General features: G+C 42.0%; 1 protein-coding gene across 1 annotated transcript; it reads right to left on the bottom strand.

Annotated features, from left to right (window-relative positions):
- Nucleotides 1-11360: 11360 nt before the first annotated feature.
- Nucleotides 11361-13311, bottom strand: LOC311137240 (growth arrest and DNA damage-inducible protein GADD45 beta-like). Its single transcript, XM_084171623.1, has 4 exons — nucleotides 13076-13311; nucleotides 12760-12861; nucleotides 12417-12642; nucleotides 11361-12238 (listed from the first exon to the last, which is right to left on the bottom strand). Exons 1-4 carry the CDS (start codon nucleotides 13114-13116, stop codon nucleotides 12125-12127), a joined length of 483 nt encoding a protein of 160 aa, XP_084027749.1. The 5' UTR covers nucleotides 13117-13311; the 3' UTR covers nucleotides 11361-12124.
- Between the last annotated feature and the right edge of the window lie 3112 nt (nucleotides 13312-16423).

The raw sequence follows: 16423 nt of genomic DNA, 5'->3' as shown, positions 1-16423 counted from the left end.
GGTGTTGCGACTGCTGTTGGGACTCTGCTGTTGGGACAGCTTTATGTAAGCCCTAACAGTTTGTGGGCACTGTTTGTCACCGTTATAGTGCAATTAATGTATTGTTTAGTATTGTGTTGTGTTGTGTAGTGGCTTTGTTGGCATGCATCCCCCCCAATAAATGTTTGTTTGCCCCACCAATATTGACATGCTAAAATCGCCACTGATTCTAGTCACGGCTCATCCCATATAACTACTGCTGTACACTGCTTTTCTATTCATATACCGTCCATACTGTCTTTACACAGCATTATGTGTATATATATACACACTACCGTTCAAAAAAACATACATGAAATGAGTTTGAATAGGAAATATAGCAAAATGCATAGGAAATGTAATCATTGACAAGGTTAGAAATAATGATTTTTAATAGAAATAATAATTGTGTCCTTCAAACTTTGCTTTCGTCAAAGAATCCTCCATTTGCAGCAATTACAGCCTTGCAGACCTTTGGCATTCTAGTTGTCAATTTGTTGAGGTAATCTGAAGAGATTTCACCCCATGCTTCCTGAAGCACCTTGGCTTGATGGGCACTTCTTACGTATCATACGGTCAAGCTGCTCCCACAACAGCTCAATAGGGTTGAGATCCGGTGACTGTGCTGGCCACTCCATTATAGACAGAATACCAGCTGACTGCTTCTTCCCTAAATAGGTCTTGCATAGTTTGGAGCTGTGCTTTTGGTCATTGTCCTGTTGTAGGAGGAAATTGGCTCCAATCAAGCGCTGTCCACAGGGTATGGCATGGCGTTGCAAAATGGAGTGATAGCCTTCCTTCTTCAAGATCCCTGTTACCCTGTACAAATCTCCCACTTTACCACCACCAAAGCACCCCCAGACCATTACATTGCCTCCACCATGCTTGACAGATGGCATCAAGCCCTCCTCCAGCATCTTTTCATTTGGTCTGCGTCTCACAAATGTTCTTCTTTGTGATCCGAACACCTCAAACTTCGATTTGTCTGTCCATAACACTTTTTTCCAATCTTCCTCTGTCCAGTGTCTGTGTTCTTTTGCCCATCTTAATCTTTTATATTTATTGGCCAGTCTGAGATATGTATTTTGCTTTGCAACTCTGCCTAGAAGGTCAGCATCCCGAAGTCGCCTCTTCACTGTTGACGTTGAGACTGGTGTTTTGCGGGTACTATTTAATGAAGCTGCCAGTTGAGGACCTGTGAGGCATCTGTTTCTCAAACTAGACACTCTAATGTATTTGTCCTCTTGCTCAGTTGTGCACCTTGGGCCTCCCACTCCTCTTTCTATTCTGGTTAGAGCCAGTTTGCACTGTTCTGTGAAGGGAGTAGTACACAGCGTTGTACGAGATCTTCAGTTTCTTGGCAATTTCTCGCATGGAATAGCATTCATTTCTCAGAACAAGAATAGACTGACGAGTTTCAGAAGAAAGTTATTTGTTTCTGGCAATTTGAACCCACAATTGCTGATGCTCCAGTCTCAAGAAGGCCAGTTTTATTGCTTCTTTAATCAGCACAACAGTTTTCAGCTGTGCTAACATACTTGCAAAAGGGTTTTCTAATTATCAATTAGCCTTTTAAAATGATAAACTTGGATTAGCAAACATAGCAAAATATAGATCTTCCAAGATGGCGTAGTAGTGCAGTTCTGTTTTTGTCGTGTGTCTGTAAATAGCCTGTAAATACCCTGTTTTTTTTGTATTTTTCGTACATATTTCCCTATCAGACTTTTCATCCTTCTACAAAATATACTTTCCTGCAACCCGCCTCACTCAATGTGGAACGGATTCTATTATTGACTTACCTTTTATCTAGAATCTCCAGTTGAAACTAGCTAGCCAGCTAACTAGCTACTTGCTATTAGCCACAGTTAGCGGTATTTCACCCAGAACATTGGATTTTTCTGCCAGAATAATTTAATCACTGGACATTAATCACCGGATCGCAACTAGCTAGCCGACACCGAATGGATGTTGCTGTTTGGCTAATCACCACTGCTCCCAATGCAAGCACCAGTTAGCCTCGAGCTAGCCTAGAGCCAGGCTCATATCCCGGCTATCTACCTCTAGGTCTACCGGACGGGAGTAGCCAGCTAACTAGCTACTTGCTCTCAGCTACCGTTAGCGGTTTTTCACCATTGTCCGTGGCCTGCCCCACCTACCAGCCAGCTCTAGTCTGGACTATTATTCGGCCAGTCTGCACTGTCTGCACAGCGCGTTATCGACCCAGAACATATCCGTTTTTCTGCCGGAATCACTGAATCACTGGACCTTTAACTCCGGATTCATCGCTACCAGCTAGCTGCAACAAAATGGACGTTGTGGTCTGGCTAATCATCCTGAGCTAGGCCCATCTCCCATCTCCCATCTCCCGGCTATCTACCTCTCTGTCAACCGGACGGGACCACCTAGTGTTGACACGGAGCCCCGCCAATCCTACATGACTGGTCTGCCGACGAAATCGTCTGATGTGGTTACAACAGGCTTCCCGTTACGACGTCGACCACAAAGATTCCATCTGCTAGCCCCGGCCCGCTAGCACACGCTAGCCGTGGCCTCTTGCTCGCTAGTGCTTTAGCAGCCCCCGAACTACCTCCGAACTATCCTATTGCTGTTCACCGGACCTTATGATAACTCAGCTATACAGCTGATGTCTGCTGGACTGTTCCTTTTTATGGTACTGCATCCTGTTTATGTTTAGCCTCAGCCCAAACTGTGTCGTCATTACCAGCTGTTGTCTTAGCTCTCTCAAATTACACCTGTGATTGCTTTATGCCTCTCTCCCTTGTCAATATGGTTAGCTTATTGTTGTTTCGGTTATTTCTAATTGTACTATTTCACTGTAGATCCCCCAGCCCAGCTAAACCTGCCTTAGATAGCTCCTTTGTCCCACCCCCCATACACGCGGAGACCGACTCAATTGGTGCCTCCAGTGATGCTATCTCTTTCATTGTTACCCAACGCTTAGGTTTACCTCCACTTTACTCATATCCTTCCATATCCTTGTCTGTACATAATGCCCTGAATCTTTTCTACAACGCCCGGAAATCTGCCCCCTTTATTCTATGTACTCAACGCACTAGAAGACCAGTTCTTAAAGCCTTTAGCCGTATCCTTATTCTAGTCCTCCTCTGTTCCTCTGGTGATGTAGAGGCTAAAGGTAATCGCAAAAGTCTTGGTTTCTTGCACGTAAATATCAGAAGTCTACTTCCTAAGTTTGAGTTATTCACTGCGTTAGCACACTCCGCCAACCCTGATGTTCTAGCAGTGTCTGAATCCTGGCTTAGGAAGGCCACCAAAAATTCTGAAATTTCCATCCCCAACTATAACATTTTCCATCTAGATAGAACTGCCAAAGGGGGTGGAGTTGCAATCTACTGTAGAGATAGCCTGCAGAGCTCTATCATACTATCCAGGTCTGTGCCCAAACAGTTTGAGCTTCTACTTCTAAAAATCCACCTTTCCAGAAATAAGTCTCTCACTGTTGCCGCTTGCTACAGACCCCCCTCAGCCCCCAGCTGTGCCCTGGACACCATATGTGAATTGATTGCCCCCCATTTATCCTCAGAGTTCGTACTGCTTGGTGACCTAAATTGGGATATGCTTAACACCCCGGCCATCCTACAATCCAAACTAGATGCCCTCAATCTCACACAAATTATCAACAAACCTACCAGGTACAACCCTAAATCCGTAAACATGGGTACCCTCATAGATATCATCCTGACTAACTTACCCTCTAAATACACCTCCGCTGTCTTCAACCAGGATCTCAGCGATCACTGCCTTATTGCCTGCGTCCGTAACGGGTCCGCAGTCAAACGACCACCCCTCATCACTGTCAAACGCTCCCTAAAACACTTTAGCGAGCAGGCCTTCCTAATTGACCTGGCCCAGGTATCCTGGATGGATATAGATCTCATTCCGTCAGTAGAGGATGCCTGGTTGTTCTTTAAAAGTAATTTCCTCTCAATCTTAAATAAACATGCCCCATTCAAAAAATACAGAACTAAGAACAGATATAGCCCCTGGTTCTCCTCAGACTTGACTGCCCTTGACCAGCACAAAAACATCCTGTGGCGTACTGCATTAACACAAAATAGCCCCCGCGATATGCAACTTTTCAGGGAAGTTAGGAACCAATATACACAAGCAGTCAGGAAAGCAAAGGCTAACTTTTTCAAACAGAAATTTGCATCCTGTAGCACTAACTCCAAAAAGTTTTGGGACACTGTAAAGTCCATGGAGAATAAGAGCACTTCCTCCCAGCTGCCCACTGCACTGAGGCTAGGAAACACTATCACCACCGATAAATCTACAATAATCGAGAATTTCAACAAGCATTTTGCTACGGCTGGCCATGCTTTCCACCTGGCTACCACTTCCCCGGCCACCAACTCTGCACCCTCCACTGCAACTTGCCCATGCCCCCCCCCCCCCCCCCCCCCGCTTCTCCTTCACACAAATTCAGACAGCTGATGTTCTGAAAGAGCTGCAAAATCTGGACCCCTACAAATCAGCTGGGCTAGACAATCTGGACCCTTTCTTTCTAAAACTAGCCGCCGAAATTGTCGCAACCCCTATTACTAGCCTGTTCAACCTCTCTTTCGTAACGTCTGAGATCCCCAAAGATTGGAAAGCTGCCGCGGTCATCCCCCTCTTCAAAGGGGGTGACACTCTAGATCCAAACTGTTACAGACCTATATCCATCCTGCCCTGCCTTCCGAAAGTATTTGAAAGCCAAGTTAACAAACAGATCACCGACCATTTCGAATCCCACCGTACCTTCTCCGCTATGCAATCCGGTTTCCGAGCTGGTCATGGGTGCACTTCAGCCACGCTCAAGGTCCTAAACGATATTATAACCGCGATCGATAATAGACAGTACTGTGCAGCCGTCTTCATCGACCTGGCCAAGGCTTTCGACTCTGTCAACCACCGCATTCTTATTGGCAGACTAAATAGCCTTGGTTTCTCAAATGACTGCCTCGCCTGGTTCACCAACTACTTCTCAGATAGAGTTCAATGTGTCAAATCGGAGGGCCTGTTGTCTGGACCTATGGCAGTCTCTATGGGGGTGCCACAGGGTTCAATTCTTGGGCCGACTCTTTTCTCCGTGTATATCAATGATGTCGCTCTTGCTGCTGGTGACTCTCAGATCCACCTCTACGCAGACGACACCATTTTGTATACATCTGGCCCTTCATTGGACACTGTGTTAACAAACCTCCAAACGAGCTTCAATGCCATACAACACTCCTTCAGTAGCCTCCAACTGCTCTTAAACACTAGTAAAACTAAATGCATGCTCTTCAATCGAACGCTGCTGGCACCCGCCCACCCAACTAGAATCACCACTCTCGACGGGTCTGACCTAGAGTATGTGGACAACTACAAATACCTAGGTGTCTGGTTAGACTGTAAACTCTCCTTCCAGACTCACATTAAGAATCTCCAATCCAAAGTTAAATCTAGAATCGGCTTCCTATTTCGCAACAAAGCCTCCTTCACTCATGCTGCCAAACATGCCCTCGTAAAACTGACTATCCTACCGATCCTTGACTTCGGCGATGTAATTTACAAAATAGCCTCCAACACTCTACTCAGCAAATTGGATGTAGTCTATCACAGTGCCATCCATTTTGTCTCCAAAGCCCCATACACTACCCACCACTGTGACCTGTACGCTCTTGTTGGCTGGTCCTCACTACATGTTCGTCATCAAACCCACTGGCTCCAGGCCATCTATAAATCACTGCTAGGCAAATCCCCGCCTTATCTTAGATCATTGGTCACCATAGCAGCACCCACCCGTAGTCTACGCTCCAGCAGGTATATCTCGCTGGTCATTCCCAAAGCCAACACCTCCTTTGGCCGCCATTCCTTCCAGTTCTCTGCTGCCAATGACTGGAAAGAATTGCAAAAATCTCTGAAGCTGGAGACTCTTATCTCCCTCACTAACTTTAAGCATCAGTTGTCAGAGCACCTTACCGATCACTGCACCTGTACACAGCCCATCTGAAAGTAGCACACCCAACTACCTCATCCCTATATTGTTATTTATTTTGCTCTTTTGCACCCCAGTATCTCTATTTACACATAATCTCTTGCACATCTAGTATTCCAGTGTTAATACTAATTGTAATTATTTTGCACTATAGCCTATTTATTGCCTTACCTCCATAACTTGCTACATTTGCACACACTGTATATATATTTTCTGTTGTATTTTTTGACTTTATGTTTTTTTACCCCATATGTAACTCTGTGTTGTTGTTTTTATCGCACTGCTTTGCTTTATCTTGGCCAGGTCGCAGTTGTAAATGAGAACTTGTTCTCAACTGGCTTACCTGGTTAAATAAAGGTGAAATAAAAAGAAATAAATAAAAACACAACGTGCCATTGGAACACAGGACTGATGGTTGCTGATAATGGGCCTCTGTACACCTATGTAGATATTCCATTAAAAATCACCTGTTTCCAGCTACAATAGCCATTTACAACATTAACAATGTCTACACTGTATTTCTGATCAATTTTATGTTCTTTTAATTGACAAAAAAATTGCTTTTCTTTCGAAAACAAGGACATTTCTAAGTGACCCCAAACTTTTGAACGTTAGTGTATATTTATATTCAATTCTCTGACATTGCTCGTTCTGATATTTCTTAATTTCTTAATTATTAGTTGTTTTTAAAAAATCTGGATTATGTGTGTATTGTTTTGTATTGCTAGGTATTACTGCACTGTTGGATCTAGAAACACAAGCATTTTTCTGCACTTGTGATAATATCTGCAAATCTGTGAACAGGACCAATGAACTTTGATTGGATTTCTATTATTCTATTAGGCAGTATTATTTCTGCAGGTTACTCTATTAGATTATGGCTTTTGTAGGCCTAACTGGGATGCTTCATGATTTGGCATTTGCACACACATGATTATCCCCAATCATATAGTCTGCTGCTTTACTGAATTGTTCTATTGCATTTTATAAATCAAGCTCTTATGTTAAATTCCCTTTTACTTAGCTCCAATGTGTGTGCATAGGTAAATGTATGTGTGTGTGTGTGTGTGTGTGTGTGTGTGTGTGTGTGTGTGTGTGTGTGTGTGTGTGTGTGTGTGTGTGTGTGCGTGTGCGTGTGTGTATGTGTATGTGTGTCTTTTGCCTGCCTCCCTGGCTTCGCGCTGGGAAAGAGCGCCATATTGGGCTATGCAAATGCAACGTTTGAAAAAGAAACCCGCGCGCACTTTCCGCGCCACTCCATCCGCATTCTTTACATTCCAGCGGTGCTGCTTCCAGGTGGTTTTGTCTAGAAGGGATACAGTTTTTGTCAAGATTGACTTTTCTTTGCTGGTTTATGAGAATTTACGCAGCAGGTTATGTTAATGAACGTAGCAGGTTATGAGAATTAGGTTAAGGTTAGGAAAAGAGTCAGGGTTAGCTAAAAAGCACAAATAACTACACGTTTGACTCAATTTGACAAAAGCTGTATCCCATCTAGACATGACAATCCCAGGCACGAGGCGCACGACGTGACAACCTAGGAGGAAACCGTCGGTGATTCTCGTTCTCTCAAAGTGATGATGTGGTGATGATGTGTAATTAAAACAACAATAACAAATATGTTAAATTAGAGCAAATAATTGCAAGTGTATACAGTATTGTAATAACGTTTTCCTTCAGGGATTTGTCGTGATTTATTGATTCATTCGTTTTTTCTAAAGCCCACACACATTTATTTCTAAAGCCCACACACATTTCTCAGCACCATGCATGCATAAGCAGCAGAGGCAGAAATCCTCAATTGTGCTATGACTCATCATCTGTGTGTGATTGCTATGCAGCATCCACTGTCTCAAATCCACCCTTACATAGACAATGACGAATTTGGAGGATACCCGTACGTAGTGGAATACACGTCAGTAGCCAAATGCGATTGGTTCAGTTTGTGATCATTATTTTAAAAAGAAAACGGCTAGAAACACCGATAGAGCCAGCAACGATTCTCTGGATACCCCTTGCAGTTTTTATGGCAATGTGACGCACGTTTTACGGATCCACGTTGTACGTGTACATGGCCATCCCACTCCATTCAAGTAGAGCAGAAATAGGCTCAGAACTGGGCATGATGCTATGAGAATGAAGACTTCTAAAATCGTCCCGTGTCTCAGCAACTAAAAATATGCCTTCTATTTAAGGAATGCATGGAACTCTATTTTAAGATGTATCAGATATAATCTGGTTGCTTTCTAGTGCAAGATCCCTATTTTACCTATCTACAGAATTAGGCATATAGGCTATACAGTGCCTCATGTGCTTGCCTCTCTTATTCCAATACATCTTAATAGCTAGAAGGGTGATTCAATTTCAAATGTAGAATATTTATTTATTTCTCTCTCTCTCGCTCTCTGTCTCTCTCTCTCTCTCACACACGCACACACACGTGATCCTCAAGACAGAGCATGTGTAATTTAGAGGTACAGCAGTTTGCCCCCCTCTCCATTACACAAGCAGGCAGACAGACAGACAGACAGACAGACAGACAGACAGACAGACAGACAGACAGACAGACAGACAGAGGGAGGGAGAGGGAGAGAGAGAGTTTGGATGTCTGTCTGTTTGCAGGACAGCCAGGAGCCAGAACACAGGTATGATGCATACCTTGGAGCCACACACTGGATTCCATTTGAAACTCTAAACCACATGCTCTGCTGATAGAGAGTAAATGTTTATGGCAAAAGCCAGCCCAGTGCTACCTAGGGCTCCTTGTCATGGTATCATTGCTTACATGTAACTCCTCCCAACATGTGCAACGTGCTGCAGGGATGAATGACACAGTCTATTCTAAAGCCTTATCATACCAGCTTACGGCCTATTTAGTCTTGGACACTGACCTGTGGTTGCCATAGTGATCTAATTATAGTGTGTGTGTGTGTGACCAATGATCCAGCACACCTACTACTAGGGCTACTTTCACGGTTCACTTTCTCTCCCTGTCTGCCCCCTTCTATTTACCTCTGGAGAGGATATCTCTGCCTCACTCCTCTTGATTGAAACCTGTAAGAGTATTGACAGTGGTTGTACATTAGACTATGCTCACTGTTTGGACATATGCACAGTGGTAGAAAAAGTACCCAATTGTCATACTTGAGTAAAAGTAAAGATACCTTAATAGAAAATGGCTCAAGTAAAAGTGAAAGTCACCCAGTAAAATACTACTTGAGTAAAAGTATTTGGTTTTAAGTATACTTAAGTATCAAAAGTAAATGTAATTGCAAAAATATACTTAAGTATCAAAAGTAAAAGTATAAATCATTTCAAATTGCTTATATTAAGCAAACCAGACAGCACCATTTTTATTTTTATTTTATTTATGGGTAGCCAGGGGCACACTACAACATGCAGCCATTATTTACAAATGAAGCATTTGTGTTTAATAAGTCCGTCAGATCAGAGGCAGTAGGGATGCCCAGGGATGTTCTCTTGATAAGTACGTGAATTGGGCCATTTTCCTGTCCTGCTAAGCATTCAAAATGTAATGAGTACTTTTGGGTGTCAGGGAAAATGTATGGAGTAAAAAGTACATTATATTCTTTAGGAATGTAGTGAAATAAAAGTAAAGTAGTCAAAAATATGAATAGTAAAGTAAAGTACAGATACCCCCAAAAATGACTTAAGTAGTACTTTAAAGTATTGAACTTATGTACTTTTCACCACTGCATATGCATTTTTATACTAAGGGCACATAGCCTTCACTATGTGGTTATGGACTGTAGATGTACAGTTTAGCTTGTTCCCCAGAGGCATTTGCTTATGGCCCTGAATCACCTCTGCATTCTGCAGATTTTCTTAGTCTATATTGCAGCTCTCTGTCCAATTGTTTGGCGAGAGGATTTTGAGCTAATTGTCTACTACAACATTATTACTAGGCTACAGCTCAATACAAGTCAATCCAGTGAGCGCTTAACCCAGTGGCATCCTTGTCTCTCCGATGTCCCAACCTGTGATGGCCCAAACCCTAAGCCTTATCTACATCAACCAGCTGTTTGTTACCGGTGTCCTAGCCAGGCCCAATTTATGGCAGATCCTGGGTTTGTCAAAGAAGTGTGCTCTCAAAGACATTAAGTGAACTGCCGTCTGTGATGATTTCTCGCTGTACTCTGAGGCACACGAAAGGTTTTAGACAACTGCCAAGTCAAACAAGTGTCCCACGTCACTGGCCCTATAGGGAGTCACAGTCCCCTACGGGGCAGGGTGTCACAACAGTACTGGCCGCCAAATTAAGGATGTCACATCCAGGATGTGACGTAGTTACCAGTAAGCCAGGAGAAGTGACTGCACCCTCGGCTACTTGTAAACCCACACACAGATACACACTGTTGGTTTGCACAAGTGGTTTTGAAAGAGGTTAAGTTCAGCCAACAATGTAAGGAAGGAGGATATGCCATGAGCTATGCCGCAATCCTGGCTTTCGTCAGTTAGTTCCTCATTGAGGGCCTATTGTGAAGGGAAATCCGGTTGAAACTACAGTACTGCCTTGTCTCAACCCATTTGGTTAGTCCCTATTTGTCTTTTTACACAACAAAAACCCCCTAACTGGAATTTGACCTTTTTTATATGAATTGCACAATAAACTATTCAACTATGTTTCAGGTGAACGGATCCTTTCTTTCTTTACATAGGCCGATTAGGGACTTAGACATCAGATGCTTTCAACCACCTGTGCATGGCATTTGAGTGATGAATGCTTTCTGGATATCAAACTGTAGGCTACTGTGGATGCATCACAGCATCAGAAAGCTACTGTCTGGCCTAAAATAAACTGTATATCTCAACAATGTGCATGAAAGTGTAAGATTGCAGGTAATAATGGTGTTGTGAAGTTTACATTTTGGTGAGCAATAGCAAGACATTAGTTCATATAATTAGTTTATTATAACATTAGTCATAACATAGTTCATATACTTTAGGCTGGGTGTCAGTTAAAACTCCAGCCTTGTTGAAACAGTATATAGGTTACATATGATTTATTCATGGCCTAGATGAAATGGTATAACGTCTAAGTACAGTATTTCAACTGTTTTATGAAGTGTTGCTGTTTCCACGTCTGAATTTCAGACAGGACACAGGTGAATATAAAATAATTGGTTCCCTAATCAAGCAGGTACAATGTATAGGCCTACTAATTACTGTCAGATTGATTCCCAGCTGGAGTGAAGTCCAATGTACAACACTGTACAGTAGGCTTAGGTTACCAGAAATAATGTTGGAGAACACTGATGCAGTATTCAAAGCACCCCCCCCCCCCCTTCTCATAGGATAAAGCACTCAGAGAACTCAAAGGTTCAGTTCAATAATTTATTCAAATAAGTTTAACATTATATTCAGCAATGCAGATAGTTCACTGTCATATATTACTCTGTTCAACTTAAATAATAACAATACATTAGTTCGTTGTGTCAATGTAAAATACATGACTTCATTGTTACATTGTGGCAATGTTTTGACCCACTTAACTGACAGTCACCTGGCTATGAGTGTAGCCAGAATATCTTTCACATAATAACAATCCATAGGCATTGTTGCTCTGAAGACACTTCTTCAATGCTCATAACATCCAACTGTAGAGCATTGCAGTCACTCACATTGCATTTCATCATAAATACCCCGACTTCCACGTCGGAAAGCATAGGGTTAAACCCAGTTTCAAGTCTGGATTCTCTGTGATTATGTTGCTTTGTCCCTCCTCTGCATAAACGAAACTGCAAATCAGTTCCCACGCTATGCTGCCGCCCCCAGTTGCTCCAACATGGCTGGGCAAACACCAGTGAGACTTCTCTACAGTTCGTTTCTACTCCCCACTCCGGCCGTCACCTTTCCTTTCCGCGGAGGAAGAGAACTGGGGTCCGATGCGTCATGGAAGCATGCGCATTGTCCCTTGGAACATGCACATTCTCAGCTCCGTCACTGGGTAGCGGCACGGGGCAGGCAGACACAGGCCTGTCGATGATGCCCCCTTCTTGAATGCCTTTCTCATTCTTGAAGAATGACGACTTGTTTAGTTTCACGACTTGTTTACTTTCATGTTTCTCAGCGAGGGTCGTTAGTTCAGCGCTCCTGCAGGGCCAGATAAGGTACCCACTGGTTCTTGCAGCGGCTCTCATCGCAGTAGCTGCCCACGTCCTGCAACGCTTGGCATTTCAGAGATTGGCACTGGGTGTTCTGTAGACAAAAAGTGGGAGATATCGTTAGGAATGTCTTGAATGAGAAACTTATGATGACATTAGGGCATTTCGATTATTTCGATGTATTCAATATTAACAATTACGCACAAGATTAACAATTATGCACGAGGCCTATTGCGTGTAATCAAAATAAGAAGACAGGAGGCTGTACTTACAGTGACAAGGATGCAGTGCAGATCTTTGGGCTCGTTGCCGTTGCTGTCAGCGGTGCTTGGCTCGCCAAGAACCTGAGCGAGGCGCCTGATGCCCGAGACGCGCAGTATGTTGATGTCGTTGTCGCAGCAGAAGGCTTGGATGAGCGTGAAGTGAATCTGCAGTGCAATGTCATCCTCGTCCTCCTCATCAGTCGCCAGAACACACAAGACTACACTATCAGGATCACTGCAGAAAGAAAAGGAATAGCAAATATAGATAAATAGCGCATCATGGTTGCAGCTATGTTGCATTGACCCATATTACGAAATGGGCAATAATGATAGAATTTACAATAATACTTACACATTCATCAGCTTTGCAGACTCGTAGACTCCCAAAGTCAGGCAGTCTTGTTGCTGCGCTGCCACCAGCAGCTCTTCTAGTGCTTGACTCACGGTCTCCATCCTTCAAGAAAAATAAATTATGTTAGTTATGCACCACAATTGCGAATAGGCTACTACTGAGCACACAATTGCGAATAGGCTACTACTGAGCAGAATTCAGTACTGAGGCTATATTTCACGTTCCACTGCCAAACCATCTAGCCGATTCTCAATGCACACACTATACATACAGCAAGGCGTAGGCTATTCTGAACGACAAATGTGCAATAACTTACTTTTTCTCAGTGATATTGCAACCGAGTTCTTCCAGAGTCATATTGAAGTTCGTAATTGTATAATCCACAAAGATAATCTCCAATTAGTATATTCCCGAATCGAGGTTTGCAGCGCGTCCTTGGCAAATCAGTAATCCAATATGGTATAGGTTCCCTTGCGGTGTTTCAGTGTAAACTCGCTCGCTGTTGAATTGCAAAGTCCTTCTAATAGTTCTGTCTGTGGCTCAGTGGTTTCTGATATAACAGCGCAAAACTCAACGGTTATATCCACGCTCATGCTAGGCGTGGCGTTTCTTAGTCACTACTTCCCTGATTGGTCCATTGGTGTACTAGAATCCACACTCTTTTCAATAATTGGCTGTTTACGCCAACGCATTTCAGGAGCCACGTGGGCTCTTACAGAGAATCCCCAACCCTCCCTCGCTTAGTATCAGTTTGTTTACGAGTGCCATGGAATTTCCTTAGCTTTTCTATTGCTGCGTATTTCTTCATACTGTGGTCGTCTGAGCCTATCAAAATATAGTAGGCCTATATGCAACATCAGTGTGATCATGTCTATGAAAGTGTGTTTGATTTAATATACATTGTTCCATTACATATATTGTTCCAATACATTTGTTATTACAAAACTTTTTTTATGGCAAAAATACAATTGTTGCAAAGCCCGTTGGTTGATTGCATGTCAGTCAGAGGAGCTTGCAGAGAGGGATACATTGTTAACACCCATGTTTGTTACCATAGCACCTGACCTCCCTCGTGTTAAAAACAAATGCAACAATATGTGGACGCATCTTGATTACACAATACATGAAATAAAATGGTATTGGTCGCGTACACATATTTTGCAGATGTTATTGCAGGTGCAGAGAAATGCTTATATCAAGATGGTCCTCTGTAGCTCAATTGGTAGAGCATGGCGCTTGTAACGCCAGGGTAGTGGGTTCGATCCCCGGGACCACCCATACGTAAAAATGTATGCACACATGACTGTAAGTCGCTTTGGATAAAAGCGTCTGCTAAATGGCGTATTATTATTACATCCAGTTAAACCAATGTAAATGGCATTTTCTTGGGATATCTACTCCACTGCCCTTTCTTTTGAAAGACAAGTCATCTATCTTCTATCTTCTAGAATGTGGCCGAATTTCTGCAGTGAACTCATGCTATCTGGAACTTTCATCACCTGTCCCAAGCTATCCTAGTTCCACCGTGGCTAATTTTATCTGCAGTCACAGGATCAGTGTTTACAAGCTATTAGTGGATCTTGTTATCCAATCAATCTATTACGAAATCTCACCTCAAAGACAGAATAAAGGTAACCTAGGGCTACTCCATTCGTCTCAATTATAATGTATTCCATCCATCTACAATGCATGATAGTTTACTGTAGACTACAGGCCTATCGATGATTGAGTATTATATTGTTGCTATATGTGCATTGGCCTATAGCATATGCCAAGACTTAAATATCTATGTATCCTATAATCTTGAATAGACTGCAATTATATATTTCTAGTGCCTATTCTGTAAAGTAAGATGATCGTAAGAAATAATAGTGGTGTCTGACATTCAGAATGTTAACGATGAGTCGCCCCTCAGTGGACTCAGTGCATCATCGCACCGAAACTGCAAGTGCTGCTCTGTGCCGCATCGCATCGAAATTGCAAGTTGGAACATGTGGGTCGTTCCACTAATTAGGTGCCTTTTGAGTAATGTAACTTGGTGCAAAAAACGTTTTATTTCACAAAAATTTTATATTCTGTCAAAAAGAGCACATGTTGAACTTTATAAAATACACGTTTTCCCATCTCATGAGGTTAAATAAAAACATTACTATAGTAAGTGCCTATTAAGTGACAAATAAAGTAACAGGGTTGACAACTTCATCTTAAATCAGCCATAAATCCCCTTGTGACAGGGGGAATGGAACTTTGCTGTGTGCAATACAGAGGGGCATCAAGCTTCAATTTGAATTTATTCATTGTTTATTGTTAAAACATTTCTAGCCTGTTTATCTATGGGTAACAGGGTTGACTTGTTATGCTCGACCCGCTAGGTTTAACCACAAAACACCAGAAAATGGCCAAAAAGAGTAGAACCAGCTCACTTGCTTTTTACATTTACCTATTAAATGTTTGTTTCTTTAGAAAAAAAAATGTTAAAAAGGAATAGTTTGACCATATTAAAACAAGAGTTCAGTTCACCTAACAGGTTTTTATATATTTTTACCTTGAAAATGAATCACTAATCACATTAAATAAATAATAATCTTCAGAAATGACTTTGTCAAAGCCAAAAAATTACTAGGACTTTAAATTGATTGAGAAAACTTGGAGAAATGTTGGGGTTAAGTGGGTTAAAATCTTCCTAGAAGTCACAGAGGATGCACAGAGGGACATATCAAAATGCTGAATTGTGGCACTTTAGCAAGTCTTTATTCATATAAAAAATCATATTTATTGAATATTCCATGTGGTCTATATTAAAGGGCACATCATTTAATAAAATAGGCTTTTGAAATGCAATACTTGTGCACAATTTATACCTGAAATATCAAAGGGACTTAAAAGGCACTCATTTTGTGGAACGAACCTTGTCACACTTTACAACTCTTATTGTTCCCGCTTATGCCCCTTGCTGAATTGTTTCATGAGACCCAGACCAAGATCTCACATTTTACTACAAAAGCCACATTTCTGCAGATTATGCAGATACTCTGCAGATGAAATCCATATGGATAAATATGGATATTAGACAGTTTACTAATTTGTATAAATGTATCACTTTTCAATAAATAAAGACTAAACCACCAACTTCAAGGACTACCTATTTTAATAGTAATATTTTCTCAAACTCACAATAAGAGTGCAATAACAGTGATCAATCAGAAAGCCTACTGTACATTGAGGCAATTATAACACTTTATTATTCTTAGCGTGGAGCGCCACTTAGTTGTCAACTGAATAACTACACTCTCGAAGACTGATATTGATAATGCAGCATACTCGCGCTGGAGTTGATTTCAAGTGTGAAGACCGATTTGTTCCTTTATCTGGTCTCGATTTTGGGAATCAAGCGTTTCACACTAAATTAACTTCAATCAAATAGACAATGGGGACAATTAGCAACCGCAACTTGATACTGCAGTTCAGGTTTGATAGGCCTATATCGTAAATTCCAAAGCGATTGGAAAGGCTAATCTTGAACTGTGAATTGCGCGGTTTTGATTAAATCAAATTATAGCGCACTAGTCCCAAAAGGCTACAGTCTAACAGTAGGCTATCGATACTACCTCTAATCATTATAATAGATAGCCTAAAATAGATTGTATTCTTCTCATGATCACCA

The sequence above is a fragment of the Coregonus lavaretus genome (genome assembly GCF_964263955.1).
Source record: "Coregonus lavaretus genome assembly, chromosome: 11".
Lineage (NCBI taxonomy): Eukaryota > Metazoa > Chordata > Actinopteri > Salmoniformes > Salmonidae > Coregonus > Coregonus lavaretus.
Note: the sequence above shows the minus strand (reverse complement) of the source record. Positions and strands in the feature narration are given on the sequence as shown.

Excerpts from the sequence above, each read along its gene's own strand:
- LOC311137240 (XM_084171623.1), bottom strand. The coding sequence starts at position 13,116 with ATGACTCTGGAAGAACTCGGTTGCAATATCACTGAGAAAAA. Across the intron at positions 12,862-13,075 it reads TGCAATATCACTGAGAAAAA|GATGGAGACCGTGAGTCAAG; the intron begins GTAAGTTATTGC and ends TTTTTCTTGAAG. Across the intron at positions 12,643-12,759 it reads TCTGCAAAGCTGATGAATGT|TGATCCTGATAGTGTAGTCT; the intron begins GTAAGTATTATT and ends TTCTTTCTGCAG.